The sequence below is a fragment of the Coloeus monedula genome (assembly GCF_965178545.1).
Source record: "Coloeus monedula genome assembly, chromosome: 22".
Lineage (NCBI taxonomy): Eukaryota > Metazoa > Chordata > Aves > Passeriformes > Corvidae > Coloeus > Coloeus monedula.
Window position 1 is genome coordinate 1,507,951 of NC_138802.1, and position 15,050 is coordinate 1,523,000.

General features: G+C 60.0%; 1 protein-coding gene across 1 annotated transcript in view; it reads left to right on the forward strand.

The window, feature by feature from the left end:
• Positions 1-15,050, forward strand: part of AGRN (agrin) — a gene marked incomplete at its 5' end in the record, with an annotated part of 85,560 nt that overhangs the window by 35,588 nt on the left and 34,922 nt on the right. The window contains 5 exons of the mRNA XM_082295608.1: positions 1,319-1,390; positions 8,629-8,844; positions 9,963-10,187; positions 11,993-12,217; positions 13,359-13,565. Of these exons, the coding sequence (XP_082151734.1) occupies positions 1,319-1,390; positions 8,629-8,844; positions 9,963-10,187; positions 11,993-12,217; positions 13,359-13,565 (945 nt within the window). The remainder of the gene's footprint in view (positions 1-1,318; positions 1,391-8,628; positions 8,845-9,962; positions 10,188-11,992; positions 12,218-13,358; positions 13,566-15,050) is intronic.

The window sequence follows — 15,050 nt, forward strand, 5'->3', positions numbered from 1 at the left end:
AGGGATTGCCAGCGCCCTGCGTGGCTCTGCTCCACTTTCCCCTGTCAGATGCTGGCCCAGAGCTGTGAGGGTGGCTGTGCGTGGGCCAGCCCAGCTCCCACCCGCTGCTGCTCCCGGCAGGGTCCCACCCCAAATCCCGGTGTGCTGGGGGTGATGATCCGGGGGGATGTGAGGATTTGGGCAGGGCTGGTGGTGGGAGGTGAGGGGCAAAATGGGCTCCTGCATGGAGCCCTGCCCTGGCTCAGGAATTCTGGTGTTCCCTCATTCCCAGCAAACTGCTGGACCTTGGAGCCCTACAAGAGAGTGGGAAATGTGTCTCCCAGGCTGCTTCAGGATCCTTGCTCTGAGGAATCAGCAAACAGGGGTTTTTTTTCCCCTGAGGTTTGGCTGTTCATCTGATCCCTGGTGCAGCTGAGTAGATCCCACCCTTGGGTGTGGATGCATCCAGGTATTCCTGTCAGGCTCCGTCACCTCCTGCCAGCACGGCTGCTCCCCTTCCCGACGCCTGTGGAGGAAAATTCCATCATCCAGGGCTGGCTTTGACCTCCCTGAGCTGGGAAGTGCCGAACACCTGCTGTGGGAAAAGCCCACGGAGGGCAGGCAGATCCTCCAGCCCGGCTTTGGGATGCGCCACCGCTTCCCTGGGTTGGGAATAAACGCTGGAAAACACACGGATGGCTTCTGGGAGCCAGGCAGGAGCAGGGCCAGGTGATGGAGCGTGGTGGGGCGGGGTTATCTCTGCACGGCCTGGCTCTGCTGCCCTGGGTACATCACAAATCCCAGGCTTTGGGTGTTTCCCGTTCAGGATTTTGGAGCCTGCGTGGAGCTCAGCTCCCCCCTGCACCCCCAAACACAGAGGGGTGGCAGGTGACAAGGTGTGACCCTTGCCTGGGCCCTGTGGTCACACCCACGGCAGCTTTCACCTCCTGCCACCCCTCTCTGCCACTTTTTGGAGGCCTCAGCATCCCCGCTGCGCCCTGCTCGGGGATGACCTGCTGAGTCCGTGGCCAGGGCTGTGTTTGGGGTGACCCACAGCAGGATCGGCCTCACAGCCCCCGGGAGCTGGGGCAGGGCAGGCCGAGGGCACATCCCAGCCCTGCCAGGCGCCGGGGGCTGCTGCCACACCCCACACCAGAGATGCTCCATCGATACCTGGGCTCCCAAACCGGCTTTTGGTGATCGCAGCTCCCGTTCCTGCCGCTCCCTCCCGGCTCCAGCACCTCCTGGGAGGCAAACCTGCTCGGGAAGGGAGGAAACACCACCTCGAGAGAGGGCTGGGGGCAGGAGAGGAGGGGTTGTGCCCAGGAAGCTGTGACAGCTCCGTGTTTTTGTTCCCTTGCAGACAAACCCAACAGTTACTTCACGCAGACGCCGCCGCCGCCGAGGGATGGTGAGTGCAGAGCTGTCCCTGTGCCCGGGGGGGTTTGGGGACAGCGGGAGCCTCTCCAGCGCTGCCCTTTCCCTCAGGGAAAAGTCTCCCGAGCCTCCGATCCGTTTGAGCCCCCCAGCACATCCCTGCCAGCGCTGAGGGACGCGGGGTTTGGGTGTGGAGCGAGGGCAGGAGTCCCTCAGTGCTCCCTTTCTCCAGGGGTTTTCCCAGCTGGAAGCAGGGGAAGGCTGCAGAAGGTCCTTCCCTGGAAGCCCCTGCAGGCTTCCATTTGCCCTGGGCCATCCTTGCCTCTGGAATTGCCTCTCCCACCTTTCTTCTGGTTTCGCAGAGGAGGTACTTTGGTGGGTTTTTATTTTTAATAACGATGCTCTTATCAGCTTCAGGAGCTGCTGGATGCAGGGCAGGCAAGCCCAGGCTGAGATAAAACCATCACAGGAGCTTTGTTCCCTTTAAAAACCAGGCTTAAAACCCCTGCCTTTGCTGGCAGGCTCTGCCTCCACCTCCACGTGCACAGATAAGAGCCCAGCAGAAATCAGCAGCCAATTAATAACCCTGTTGTTGCCTTTTTTTTGCTTTTTTTTCCCCTGCCTCCTCTGCCGGGGGTGGGGAAGGAGGCGGGGGGAAAAAAACGGATGCGAGATAAAAATGTGATTAATCTAAAATTGGCCCGGGGAAGGCATCTCGAGCGCAAAATAAAAACCTCCGTGGGTGGAACTCCTTGCTCAGGGCTCCGAAATACGAACGGCCCGGCCCAGCCAGATGCCAGACTCCCAAAAGATCCCCGGTGCTCCCAGAGGAGATGGAAAAAAAAAAAAAATCATCCCACTTTTGGGGGGGCTGCCAAGGCTCCCAGGGAGCAAATTCCTGGTGTGGGGTGCAGGAGGCGTTTTGGGGCAGAGGGGGACAGGGGACACGGGAAGAGGGTGGGGAAGGGGATGGGTTTTGCTGGTTCTGCTCGTGCTGGTGGTGCTCTGATCATCCCTGGGGTGGATTTGATGTGGTTCTGAGTGTCCTCGGCAGGCCGGGACAAGGCTGAGCTTGGGAATGGTTGGGATTGGGCTGAGGTGTGCTCGGGAGCTGGGATCTCCTGGCCTGGGTTTGCTCTCAGGGTGCGATAAAGGGCTGTGGGAGCCAGAACTGTGCCCGGAGGTTTGGTGGGGCAGGGTCATTGTCCAGCCTGGCAAAGCCAGAGCTCGGGTTTGGGGTGAAGGAAGGGGCTCCCTGCCCCCAGAGAGGCAGTGGGTGAGGATTAGGCGGGTCCTGGCAGGCAGGGAGTGCCTGGGGACAGCCAGCAGGGCCCCCTGCGCTTCTTCTGGGCTCCCTGAGCGTCGTCACCTCTCGATTTTCTGTGCCAGGTCCTCACCTTCCCCCAGCCTGCCCAGCTCTGCCAGCTGGGGATCCCCAGTTTGGGATTTGGGGTGGCCCTTTCCCCTCCCAGACGGGGCTGCAGAGCTGGGCAGGGTTTTTCCCTCCCTCCCTGCCCTGGGCTCTGGCTCTGTGAGGAATTTTGGGGCTCTCTGCGTGTGAAAACCTCCCAGGTTCAAACCTCCCTCCCACGTGGATTGTCCTGGTTTTTCCCTCCCTTCCTGACCCGGCCTTTCCATGAGCTGCCTCCCATCTGGGCAGGTCCCTGCTTTTGGTACCGTGAGGAATTTGGGGCTGTTTCTGTGTGTGTTGGGGTGCAGGCAGGTGGGAGCAGCTTCAAACCTCCCTCCCAGGTGGGATTTTCCTGGCCTTTCCCTGCCTCCCTGCTCTTGGCTCTGTGAGGAATTTTGGGGCTCTCTGCGTGCGAAAACCTCCCAGGTTCAAACCTCCCTCCCAGGTGGATTTTTCCTGGCCCGGTTTCAGCAGGAAATGGGTGAAAATGAACAAAACCAGGGCTTTGGGGACGTGGGGCCGGCGTGTCCCCGAGGGAGCAGAGCCCAAGGAGCGGTGCCTGGGCTCAGCTTTGTGCCGCGGGATCCGGCGGCTCCGAGCTTTTCCTGCCGCTCATTGATGCCGGGAGGGGGGATGCTCGCCCGGGGATGAATTCCCGGCTCTTCCCGTGGCTCTTCCCAGCGCTCGGAGAGGGATTGGGCGGCTCGTCGTCGCTCCCCGAGGCGCGATGAATATTGATGGCAGCAGGGCTGGGCTGGGCTCGGCTGGGCTGGGGGACAGGAGCCGCCAGCGCCAGCCCAGCCGCTCTCCATGGCAACGGGCACCTCGCTCAGTCGGAATTAATGCCCAGCCCGGCCATTCCCGCTGCCCCTCTGGCACAGGGAAAAGCCCCAAAAGTGTCCCCCGCTCATCCCTGGGGAGCAGCGCTGGGCATGGGGGGAGATGCATCCCCTGCTCCCGGTTTGTGTTCCCGGCTGGAATGCTTTCCATGGCTCCGGCAGGGGAGCTCCCCGCGTTTTCCCCGACAGTTTTTAATCCGTGGAACAGCGCGGGGTTAAAGGGGTGTTTGTCACAGGCACGGAATTCCTCGGTCCGGGCTCTTCCTGGGAATTCCCAGGGCCGGCGGGGAATGCTGTGGATGCTCCAGCAGGTCCCAGGGGTGCTCCAGGGGAGGTTTCTCCACCCCCTCCCTGTGCGGGATTTGGGGCTGTGCCTGGCAGCGTCATTCCTTGGGATCCTTTGCCTGCCTTTTCCCTCTCCCGGTGACACCCGGAGCCGTGGAAGCCGGTCCATCCCACCCTCCCACCCCTGAGCTGTAATTAAGCTCCCAGCTGTGCTTTCCTCATGGTTTTCCTCCAAGGGCTGGGATCCCGCGGGATCTGGAGCTGGGCCAGGCTGGCAAATGCCCACGGTGCCTCCAGCAGGCAGGAATTGCCTCCCTGTTTCCCCAACTTCCCCCTCATCCCTGAGCGCTCCGGGCCTTCCTCAGCCCTTGGCAAGGCTCCTGCTGAGGGGGAAGCTCGAACCGTGTGGCCACCAGAGTCCCTCTGCTGTGCCATTCCCAGTGTCCAGGCGCTGCTGGGATGCTGGGAATACAGGACAGACCTGGCAGGGAGCTGTGAGCAATCCCCAGACCGCTCCAGGAGCTTTCTTCCCCTCTTTTCCGTGCACTGCAGAAGAGCAATGTTGCCGTTCCACTTGTGATTGTTGTTATTAAGCTGCAGAAACATTTGAGTGGGAGAGCTCGGGGCTTCATTAACTCGAGCTCCTCGAGAGCTTGGAGCACTCGAAGGCAGCTTGGAGTTAATCCCTCCTCAATCCGAGCTCCTTCCCGGTGACCTGGGGGTTGTTTCCTATGGGATTTGTCAAGGGAGAGCCCAGCATGGGGAATGGAGCCGCTCTCCATCCTCCCTGCTCTGCACCAGGGGGCTCAGAGGCTGTTTGGGATGGGGAGGGATGGAGGAGCTGCTCTGCCTGGAGCTGCATTTGGGGAGGAGGGCCCTGGGCAAGGAGCCTTCTCCCTGTGTCCACACAGCAATTCCTGCATCCCCACCCCAAATCCTGCATCCCCACACTGACTCAATTCCACCATCCCCACACCAATTTCAGCACCCCCAAAACCAACTCCTGCATCCCCTCACCAACTCCTGCATCACTATTCCGGCCCTCCCCACCCCAATTCCAGCATCCCCACCCCAATTCCAGCCTCTCCAGACCGATTCCTGCACCCCCAAACCAACTCCTGCCTCCCTACCCTGACACAATTCCAGCATCCCACTCCAATTCCTGCCTCCCCACCCCGGCTCCCCCCTCCCTGTGCAGAGCAGAGCTGTGGGTGGCTCGTGGCCATTCCCAGCATGGCTCGTGGCCATTCCCAGGCTGGCCCTGCCCTTCCCCTCTGCCACGACGGCTCCATCCCGTTCCCAGCTGTCCCTCCAGCCCTGCTGGACATCTGCAGGCGCCGTCGGATGCGGGGAGGTGGAGCCGGTGCCATCTGCCCTGGCAGCTCCTGCAGAGCCCCAGCACCTGCTCGGGGAGAGGCCGAGCTGTCCCTTGGCAGAGGCTGCCCTGCTAACGAAGCTGCGCTAATTAGGGGTGTCTGAGGGGTCAGGTTTGGGGCTGGGTTGGTGTCACTGCCCTGGAGCTGTGGGGTGTTGTTCCTGCAGGAGCAGCTCGGCTCTGGCGCTGCAGAGGGCCTGGATGGGGCCCCAGAGGTTCCTCTCTTGTCTCCTCCCTCCTTTCCCCCTTTTCTTGTGCCATGGAGCTGTGCCAGGGGGGTTCAGGTTGGATTTTAGGGAAAGGTTCTTCCCCCAGAGGGTGCTGGGCACTGCCCAGGCTCCCCAGGGAATGGTGACATTCCCGAGGCTGCCAGAGCTCCAGGAGCGTTTGGACAGCGCTGCCAGGGCTGTACAGGGTGGGATTTTAGGATGTCTGTGCCCTTCCTTTTGTCTGGGCTGCTCAGGGAGAGGCCTGGGTGCCCTTCCCCAATTAGCCAGAGGACAGGAACCCCTCATTAACCTCATCAACCTCCTGCTCTGCTCTCTCCCTGCGGGATCAAAGGTGGATCCTCGGAGCTCCCCTGAGCTGCAGCCGAGGCTCTGAACCCAGGCAGGTTTTTCCCTGAGCCTCGATCTCTTCCCAAAGCCCTTTTTGCTCAGGAAAGCTCAGCCTGGGGCTGGGGCAGAGCAGAGGAGCTGCTTTCCCTGCCCATGGAATCGCTCTGGATGCAAACACCGCCGGCAATTATTTCCAGCGACACCTTTGGCTTCCCCTCCCTCCCCGGGAGATGTTTTTATTGTTATTATTGTTGTTATTTATGATCCTGTCCCTGCTCCAGCACTGCCGAGAGGCTCGGCTGGAGGGGGACAATGATCCTTCCTTTTATTCCCTGGCTGCTCCCCCTCATCCCTGGCGGCTCAGGAGCTTTGGGAAAGGGCAGCTCCGAGGGATTTTTTGGCTGCAGACGAGCGCAGATCTCGCTGTTTGCCAAACTCCTCGCTGTGCCCTGAGCCTGTGGCGTGGGGATGATGGATCCAGAGCTCAGGTTTGTGTCCAGAGCTCGGGTTTGGATCCAGAGCTCGGGTTTGGATCCAGGCCCTGCCCTCACCCCCTCCGTGGCCCTGCCGGGCAGCTCCAGAGCTCGGATTTACAAAGGGGAAGGGGTTTAAACAAAAAAAAAGAGGTTTAGGTGGGATCTTGGGAAGGAATTCTTTCCTGGGAGGGTGGTGAGGCCCTGGCACAGGTTATTCCATGGATGTTCCCCCCCCTTTTTTGCCCCATTTCCCCCCTCTTTTCCCTTCCCCTCCCCTCTAAGGCAGCTCCAAGCCCACCTGGTGATGCTCCCCAGCTCCATTCCCACTCCCCAGCCCCATTCCTCGGGATAAATCCCGCAATTCCCATTCCCCCGGACGCCTCCCCTGCACCCTCTGATTTTTACAGCTCATCTTTATTTTAACAAAAAAAGCCCACAGAGGGGGAAAGAGCAGCGCCGGGAAGTGCGGGAGAGACTCCGACTCCACCCGGAGCTCTTCATAAAAACGATTAATCCCTTCAGATACCGGGCGGGAGAGGAGGAGAGTCCTTTTCCCTTTGATTTCCCGGGATTTATCTCGTGCTGGGTTCGCTGTCGCCGCTCCGGAATCTCCAGGCAAACGCTTGGGAATTGAAGTGTAAATGAGGCGCCGCCGAGCGCTGGATTTCGCCTTTTAGGATTCCTCTTTTCCCTCGTTATGTGGGTCAGGCTCTGTTTGTGGCCTGTGGGGTGTCCTGCGAGGGGGTACTGGCGATGCTAGTGCAGGGAACGCCTCAAGGAACGGCCGGAGCTGTCCCAGGGAAGGGGGAAATTGGATTTTAGGGAAAGGTTTTCCCCCCCCCAGAGGGTGTCGAGCACCGGAAAAGGCTCCCCGGGAATGTCCCAGAGCTCCAGGAGCGTTTGGACAACGCTCCCAGGGATGCAGGGTGGGATTTCGGGGTGTCTGGGCGGAGTCCCCTTGGACTCTGATCCCTGTGGGTCCCCTCCAGCTCAGGATATTCCATAATTCCACCACTCCCTGATATTCCCCTGCCCACAGCGCCTGCTGTGGGTGCCAGGCTGTGCCCTGGGGCACAAACCTCTCACTGTCACCCGTGTGGAGTCACCCGTGCCCGCTCCACCGGCAATTCAGCTGCGCTGATCAAGAGATTCCCGCATCCCTGATTTCCTCGGGAGGCTCCGGGCACGTGGGGCGGCTGCTCTTGGTAAGCAGCGAGCAATAAATGACTGAACTGAGCGCTGGGGGAAGGTCTGGCCCGCTCAGGTGAGGACGTTTCTCCTTCCCGTGACTCCCCTCTCGCTCGCGGGGAGCAGAAAACGCTGCTGGGGTGTGGAGAATGCCAAAAAAACCTTAGGATGGAGCGTTCTGGAGTGCTGGGGATGCTGCTTTCTGGGGCAGCGTGGTCACCCGTGTGGTCACCCGTGTGGTCACCCGGGCCACTGTGTCTCATCTGTGTGGGCAGTGTGCTCCCCTGGGGCTCTTTGCCCACCTGTGTGGGCCCTGTGGTCACCTGGGCCAGTGTGCCCATCCGTGTGTCCTTGTGGTCACTCATCTGAGCCCTGTGCCCCACTGTCTGTCCCCGTGCCCCCTGCACATCCCCCATGTGTCCCCACGTGTCCCCATGCCCCCTGTGTGTCCCCACGTGTCCCCGTGCCCCCTACATGCCCCCTGTGTGTCCCCACATGTCCCCATGCCCCCTGCATGTCCCCTGTGTGTGTCCCCATGTCCCCATGCCCCCTACATGTCCCCCATGTGTGTCCCCATGTCCCCATGCCCCCTACATGCCCCCTGTGTGTCCCCATGTCCCCGTGCCCCCTGCATGCCCCCTGTGTGTCCCCACATGTCCCCATGCCCCCTGTGTGTCCCCACATGTCTCCATGCCCCCTGTGTGTCCCCACGTGTCCCTGTGCCCCCTGCATGCCCCCTGTGTGTCCCCATGTGTCCCCATGCCCCCTGTGTGTCCCCATGTCCCCATGCCCCCTGCATGTCCCCCATGTGTCCCCACATGTCCCCATGCCCCCTACATGCCCCCTGTGTGTCCCCATGTCCCCGTGCCCCCTGCATGCCCCCGTGTGTCCCCACATGTCCCCATGCCCCCTGCATGTCCCCTGTGTGTCCCCACATGTCCCCATGCCCCCTGTGTGTCCCCACGTGTCCCCATGCCCCCTGTGTGTCCCCACATGTCCCCATGCCCCCTGCATGCCCCCTGTGTGTCCCCACATGTCCCCATGCCCCCTGCATGTCCCCCATGTGTCCCCACGTGTCCCCGTGCCCCCTGCATGCCCCCGTGCATCCCCGTGCCCACCATGTCCCCGCGTGTGCCCGCAGGCTGCCGGGGGATGCTGTGCGGCTTCGGGGCCGTGTGCGAGCGCAGCCCCTCGGAGCCGGGCCAGGCCTCGTGCGTGTGCAGGAAGGGTCCCTGTGCCCCGGTGGTGGCCCCGGTGTGCGGCTCCGACCACTCCACCTACAGCAACGAGTGCGAGCTGGACAGGGCCCAGTGCAACCAGCAGAGGAGGATCAAGGTGGTCAGCAAGGGAGCCTGCGGTGAGTGGCGGTGCCGGGTCCCCAGGGCGGGCAGGGACACCCGGGATGAGCTCAGGGGGTGGGGACAGCGCTGGGGACACTGAGGGGATGGTCAGCGCTGTGTTGGGGGATAGCAGAGTGTGGCAAGGAGGGAAAATGATGGAAAAGGGACGGAAAAGGGATGGAAAAGTGATGGCCAAAGGCTGGGCTAAGGGTGTGTGACAGCCCCGTGAGGAACAGCCCGTGCTGGGGCATCTCTGATGTCCTGGGGATGGGGACAGGATGGGAGGGGACACTGAGGGTATCACCAGCTCTTCCTTGGGGGTCAGCAGAGTGTGATAAGAAAGGAAAATGCTGGAAAAATGCTGGCCAAAAGCTGGTCCAGGGGTGTGTGGCAAACGCCGTGAGGACCAACCCCCTCTGGGACATCCCCGCTGCCCCGCAGCACCTCTGCAGGGCAGGAAACATCTGCCACAGCTGGAAGTGGGGCTGACATTCCAACTGCGAGCCAGGAGCTGCGGGAATGAGCCCTCTCCAGTCTCCTCAGCTCCCAGGAAATGAGCCTGACCTTTCTGTGTGGCTGTGCAGTGAATCCACACCCAGCTCCTGCTGGGGCTCCTGCGCAGGGGAGGGAGCACGGATTCCAAGTAATAATTAATAATCATCAGAAAGCCACAAATAAAGGGGGGAAATAAAAAGGTGGCAAACGAATTTGTCAGCGAGGGAATTGCTCCTTGAGCTCTTGCTCTGATTGGGGATTGCAGGAAGGGCCTTGAGGACCCTGGAGCTCTCAGGGAGCATTTGTAGGGAAAAGAGACTGCAGGAAAGGTGGAGAGGGTGGGAAAGGAGAGGAGAGAGGGGCCAGGAGGGGAGGGAGCTCCTTCCTCGTGTGCCGAGGGTTCGGAATGATCCTACAGCCCCCGTGGTGGGCACTGGGGGGGGATGGACTCGCTGCTCAGGAGCAGGGAACAGCTCTGCCTCTGGCATCTGCTGGAACTGGTGGCAAATGATCCATTGCTGCTCTTTTTGGGGCACTCAGAGGGGATGGATCCGGGCGATATCTCGGGGTTATTCCATGAGAGGAATGAGACCGCGACCTTTGCCGTGCTCTCACCCGTGTCCCCTCCTGTGTCCCTCAGGCTCCAAGGACCCCTGTGCAGAGGTGACCTGCAGCTTCGGCAGCACGTGTGTCCCCTCCCCCGATGGCCAGGTGGCCAAGTGCGTGTGTCCCTCGTCGTGCAGCGGCGTCCCCGAGAGCCCCGTGTGCGGCAGCGACGGCCGCGACTACCGCAGCCAGTGCCACCTCAACAAGCACGCCTGCGACAAGCAGGAGAACGTCTTCAAGAAGTTCGATGGCCCCTGTGGTGAGTCCCCTGGCACCCCCAGGGGCTTGAAATATCCCGGGGAGGAGGGGGTTAAAAATGCGTCCAGCTGAGGTGGGAATGTTGGAGGGAAGAGCGGTGGGAAAGGGTTGAGGAGAAATTTGGGTGGGTGCTTGCTGTGAGCTCAGAAAGGGCGGTGTGGGCAGGAAAAAGTCGGTTTGGACAGCAGAAGGGTCTGGTTGGGCACAAACAGGTCACTCTGGGCAGCAGAAAGGTCAGGTTGGGCACAAACAGGTCAGTTTGGACAGCAGAAGGGTCAGGTTGGGCACAAACAGGTCACTGGGCAGCAGAAGGGTCTGGTTGGCCACGAACAGGTCACTCTGGGCAGCAGAAGGGTCAGGTTGGGCACAAACAGGTCACTCTGGGCAGCAGAAGGGTCAGGTTGGGCACAAACAGGTCACTCTGGGCAGCAGAAGGGTCAGGTTGGGCACAAACAGGTCACTCTGGGCAGCAGAAGGGTCTGGTTGGGCACAAACAGGTCACTCTGGGCACAAACAGGTCACTCTGGGCAGCAGAAGGGTCACTCTGGGTGACAGCTGCTGACACTGAGACCGAGGCCCCGCTTCCCTCGGGGTGTTTGTGCTCCAGCCCCACTGACCCAGAGAGCAGCTCCAGCATCTGTGCCACCTCCTGTCCCTCCTGCTGCTCCCTGGAGGCCCCTGGCTGTGCTTTTGGCACAGAGCCTCTGGGGTTTTTAGGGTGCAGAATAAAATTGGAGCTTCCAGGAGCTCCTGGTTTTAGCTGGGAAGCAGCAGGAGCTCAGGGAGGGCTGTAGGATCTGGAAGTGCTCGAAGGAATTTGGGCTCCTGGGTGAGCTGAAAGGTTTGGGATGTTCTTTGGGACAGTGGAGGTCACTTCATTTCTGTGCTAAAAGGGACAAATCCAGCTGGGCCCCTGTCCTAGACCAGCCTTAAGGGACAAACCCAGCTGGAACCCTGTCCTACACCATTCCCATGGGGTGTGGGGATGGCAGACAGGGAGATCCCGATTATTGTTGTTGTTTCCTGCCCTTCTCAGTGCAGGGATTCCAGGGATTAAAGGGTGGGAATATCCCGTGGTGCTTCTGGAATTGCAGACAAGGAATCAGCGCTCCCCAGGTGCTTGGCAAGGGAGGGAAAATCCTTCGGGATTAGGAGCAGTCAGCACCTGTTTTCCCCGTGGTTTTGGTGTGCTGAAGGGAGCTCAGCTCATCAGAGATGGGCATCCAGATAAACCTAGATTAGAGCCTAAACCTGGATTAGAGATGTGGGGCACGGCAGCGTGGGGCCCTGGCTGCTTCCAGGGCTCTCCCAGCACTTTGGGAAGCCAGGGAGGGATAAAGAGCAGGATGGGAGTCCCAAGCACCCTGCAAACATTCCTTGGACTCAGAAGGTTTGTGTGGGTCAGGAGAGAGGCAGAGGGGTGTGAGGGCAGCTCGGGATGGGGGAAAGGCAGAGTTTATCCCAGGAAAGGGGCAGGGGGGTCTGAGGGCAGCTTGGGATGGGGAAAGGCAGAGTTTATCCCAGGAAAGGGGCAGGGGGCTGTGAGGGCAGCATGGGATGGGGAAAGGCAGAGTTTATCCCAGGAGAGAGGCAGAGGGGTGCAAGAGCAGCTCGGGATGGAGGAAAGGCAGAGTTTATCCCAGCATTGTTCCCTTTGGAAAGGTCAGGTACCCTCAGTAAGGAACGAGTCCTTAGGGGCACAAGGGGATCTTTGAGGGGCTCTTGGGGCCATGCAGGGAAGGAGCAGAGCCTGGGAAGCACCGATTTGGGCAGGGAATGACTCCCTGCTCCCACCTCCCTTCCCAGACCCCTGCAAGAGCGTCCTCTCCGACCCGAACCGCGTGTGCCGGGTGAACCCCCGGACGCGGCAGGCGGAGCTGCTGGCCCGGCCCGAGAGCTGCCCCCCGAGGAAGGACCCCGTGTGCGGCGACGACGGCGTCACCTACGACAACGAGTGCGTGATGGGGCGCTCGGGGGCCGTGCGGGGGCTGGACCTCCAGAAGGTGCGCTCAGGGCAGTGCCAGCAGCAGGGTGAGTGCCTCGCCATCCTCCTCCTCCTCCTCCCTCGCAGCGCTCGGGGCAGTGGGAGCATCCCCTGGCCCCCATCCCGCTGTGCCCAGGGTGGGTGTGAGCGCTGCTGGCCTGTCCCTGTTGCCTTTTTCCCAACCTGGAAATGAAGCTGGAGCTAATTGTAGTAAGGAGGTAAATTAAAAGTGGATCTTCGTTTGGAGGCCTCCAGGGGCGCTTATGGAGAGGGCTCACATAAGCCCAGTCCCCACCGGGGGTGCACACACTTTGATAAGTTTGGTGAATTAGCATAATTGACTAAAAAGCACCAATTAGGAGCACAAGTGGTGATGCAATTCCCCTGCCCCGGGTCAAGGCCCTTCTAAGTCTTCCCCCCCAAGGATGGGACTTTACTTTTGGTGCCTTAGGTTTTAACTTTTCTATTTTTCAAACCCCGCGCTGCCTGCTGGGTCACTCTGACATTTCCTGTGGCCTCTCAGCTGCTGTTCTCTCGTGCTGGTCAGCCATAACAAACTCTCTTTAGGTTTGCTCTCCAAGGACCCCCAGATTGTCCCAGGCCCCAAAATGTGTAAACCAAAAGCCTCTAAAGAGCAGGGTCAAACTTGGAGTAATGACATCATTAACTGAGGTTATAATTGGAGAATTAACTCTGATATGCAAATGGACCAAACTTATAAAAGTGTGAAGGACCCGTGACCCAGGGTCTGTCTCAGGTGGAGCCTTTGGCCTGCCCAGGGTGCACCTTTGAAGGCCCTTCCAATAAACACCTACCTTTATTCCCTTGTTCTTGCCTGGCCTCTGTTTTTAGGTGGCCACCTCAGGCACCAGTTTTTGGCACCCCAGATGGGACAACGAGGCTTCCAGAAATCCTCTGTGACTGAGAAAGATCCAGCTCAGCTGGATCAGCATTTTGTTGCTGGAAATGTGTCTGAAGAGCTGTTTTTGAGCCTTGGTAGCCAGGGAGAACCGAGATAGGATAGGGGCTTTGCAATATGCTTTGTCACTCTGCCTAGGGAAAGGGCATGGAAAAACGCTGGGAAAACCAGCCACCAGCACAACAAGCTGCAAGTAAAGAATACAGACGATATACACAAAAGAAAAAAGGGTACAAAAAACCCCAAAACGGCTTCATCCTCCCCCGCAGACAAATGCAAGGACGAGTGCAAGTTCAACGCCGTGTGCCTGAACCGGCGCGGCGCCGCGCGCTGCTCCTGCGACCGCCTCACCTGCGACGGCGCCTTCCGGCCCCTGTGCGGCCGCGACAGCCGCACCTACGGCAGCGACTGCGAGCGCCGCCGGGCCGAGTGCCAGCAGCAGGCTGCCATCCCCGTCAAGCACAGCGGGCCCTGCGGTGAGGATGGACTGCTGGGAGGGAGCCCATGGGGGTGCTGGGCCCTCCTTCCCATGGGGGTGCTGGTCCCTAAATTGTCCCGTGGGGATCTTGGTGCCCAAATCGTCCCGCAGGGATGCTGTTCCATGGGGATGCTGGTCCCTCTCATCCTGGGATGAGGGAGGGGTGCTGATCTCCAGATCGTGCCACGGGAGTGCTGGTTCCCCCCTGTCCTGTGGGAAATGCTGGTCCTTTGATGCCATGGGGATGCTGGTCCTTCACCCACCCCGTGGCGCTTCCCATCCCTCTCCAGGCAGGGTGGGATGCTGGGAAGCTGCAAATGGGTGCCCACTGAGCAAGGCACGGGCTCAGCCTTGTGTCCAGCCAGCCTGGAATGTCCCTCGTTCCGTGTTTCTGTCCTTCCAGCAGCCCCGGTGTGTGCCCGTCTCGCTGTCCGTGGTCTGTCTCTGTCTGGTGTGTGACACGGGGGACACTCCGTGTTTGAACCACGTGTCTGTCACGTCCAGCTGATCTCTCTCACTCCCCACCACATTCCCTGCTGTCCATGCCATCCATTCCCGCTCCTCCCAGGGTAGTGCCAGTCTCCAAACCCCTTCCATGCCCTCCCTTCCATGCCTGCCTGCTTCTCTCAGCTCCAGGTGCTCTCCGCCGGGAACTCCTCCCACTGTGCTCTCTCTGGAGCTCTCACTGTGTCTTTGTCTCGTCTCTAGGAGAAGCTTCCCCATGGACCTTTCTGAGGAGGATGGGATAGGATGGGGCTTTGGATCCTTAGGATGCTGGGAATGTCCAGCGTTAAGATTCTCCTCCAGGAAGTGAAGGAGGTTAAAGCAGCCACTGGATTGATTTGGATGGGTTACAAGTTGTTCATTTCAGCTCAGTTTGGTTTTTCCCACCTCTGGAATCGTGTCCTGTTCTTTTGAGCTGATGTTTTATCAGGTATCAGCTGGATTGAACCTCCTGAAGTACTCGGGAATTAGAACTCCATGGTGGGGATGGATTTTGTTGGCTTTGTGCTCCTGCTGGAGAGTTTCGAGGCTGCCAGACCCAGCTGCTGGAAAAGAGTTTGTCAGGCTCCCAAAATCCCACTCGGAATAACCACAGCTGTTATTTTTAAGCATCCATTCCCCCGTGTTTCTGATGGGGGAATGGTTGGGAGTCAATTCCCTGAGTTTTCCCTGTGGGAAGGGCTGTGCTCCCAGGAGGGGGATTTTTTGCAGCCCTGTCTCCCTGGGCTCTCTTCAAACCCTCCCCTGTGCCTCCTTCAGAGGCCAAAACTTCCCAAATTTCTGGGAAGAGCAGGGAATTCACGCTGCTCCTGAGCACCAGCCACTCATCGTTTCCGCCGTGTTCCGTGGCACAAGGCCAGGAGCTGCAGGATGTGCTCCTGCTGCACCTGCCGTTCCTCTCTCCATCTCCCTCTCCTTTATTTCAGCTCCCTCCCAACTCCCCTCCCTCCAGGCCAGCACACATCTGCTTCCAGGAGCT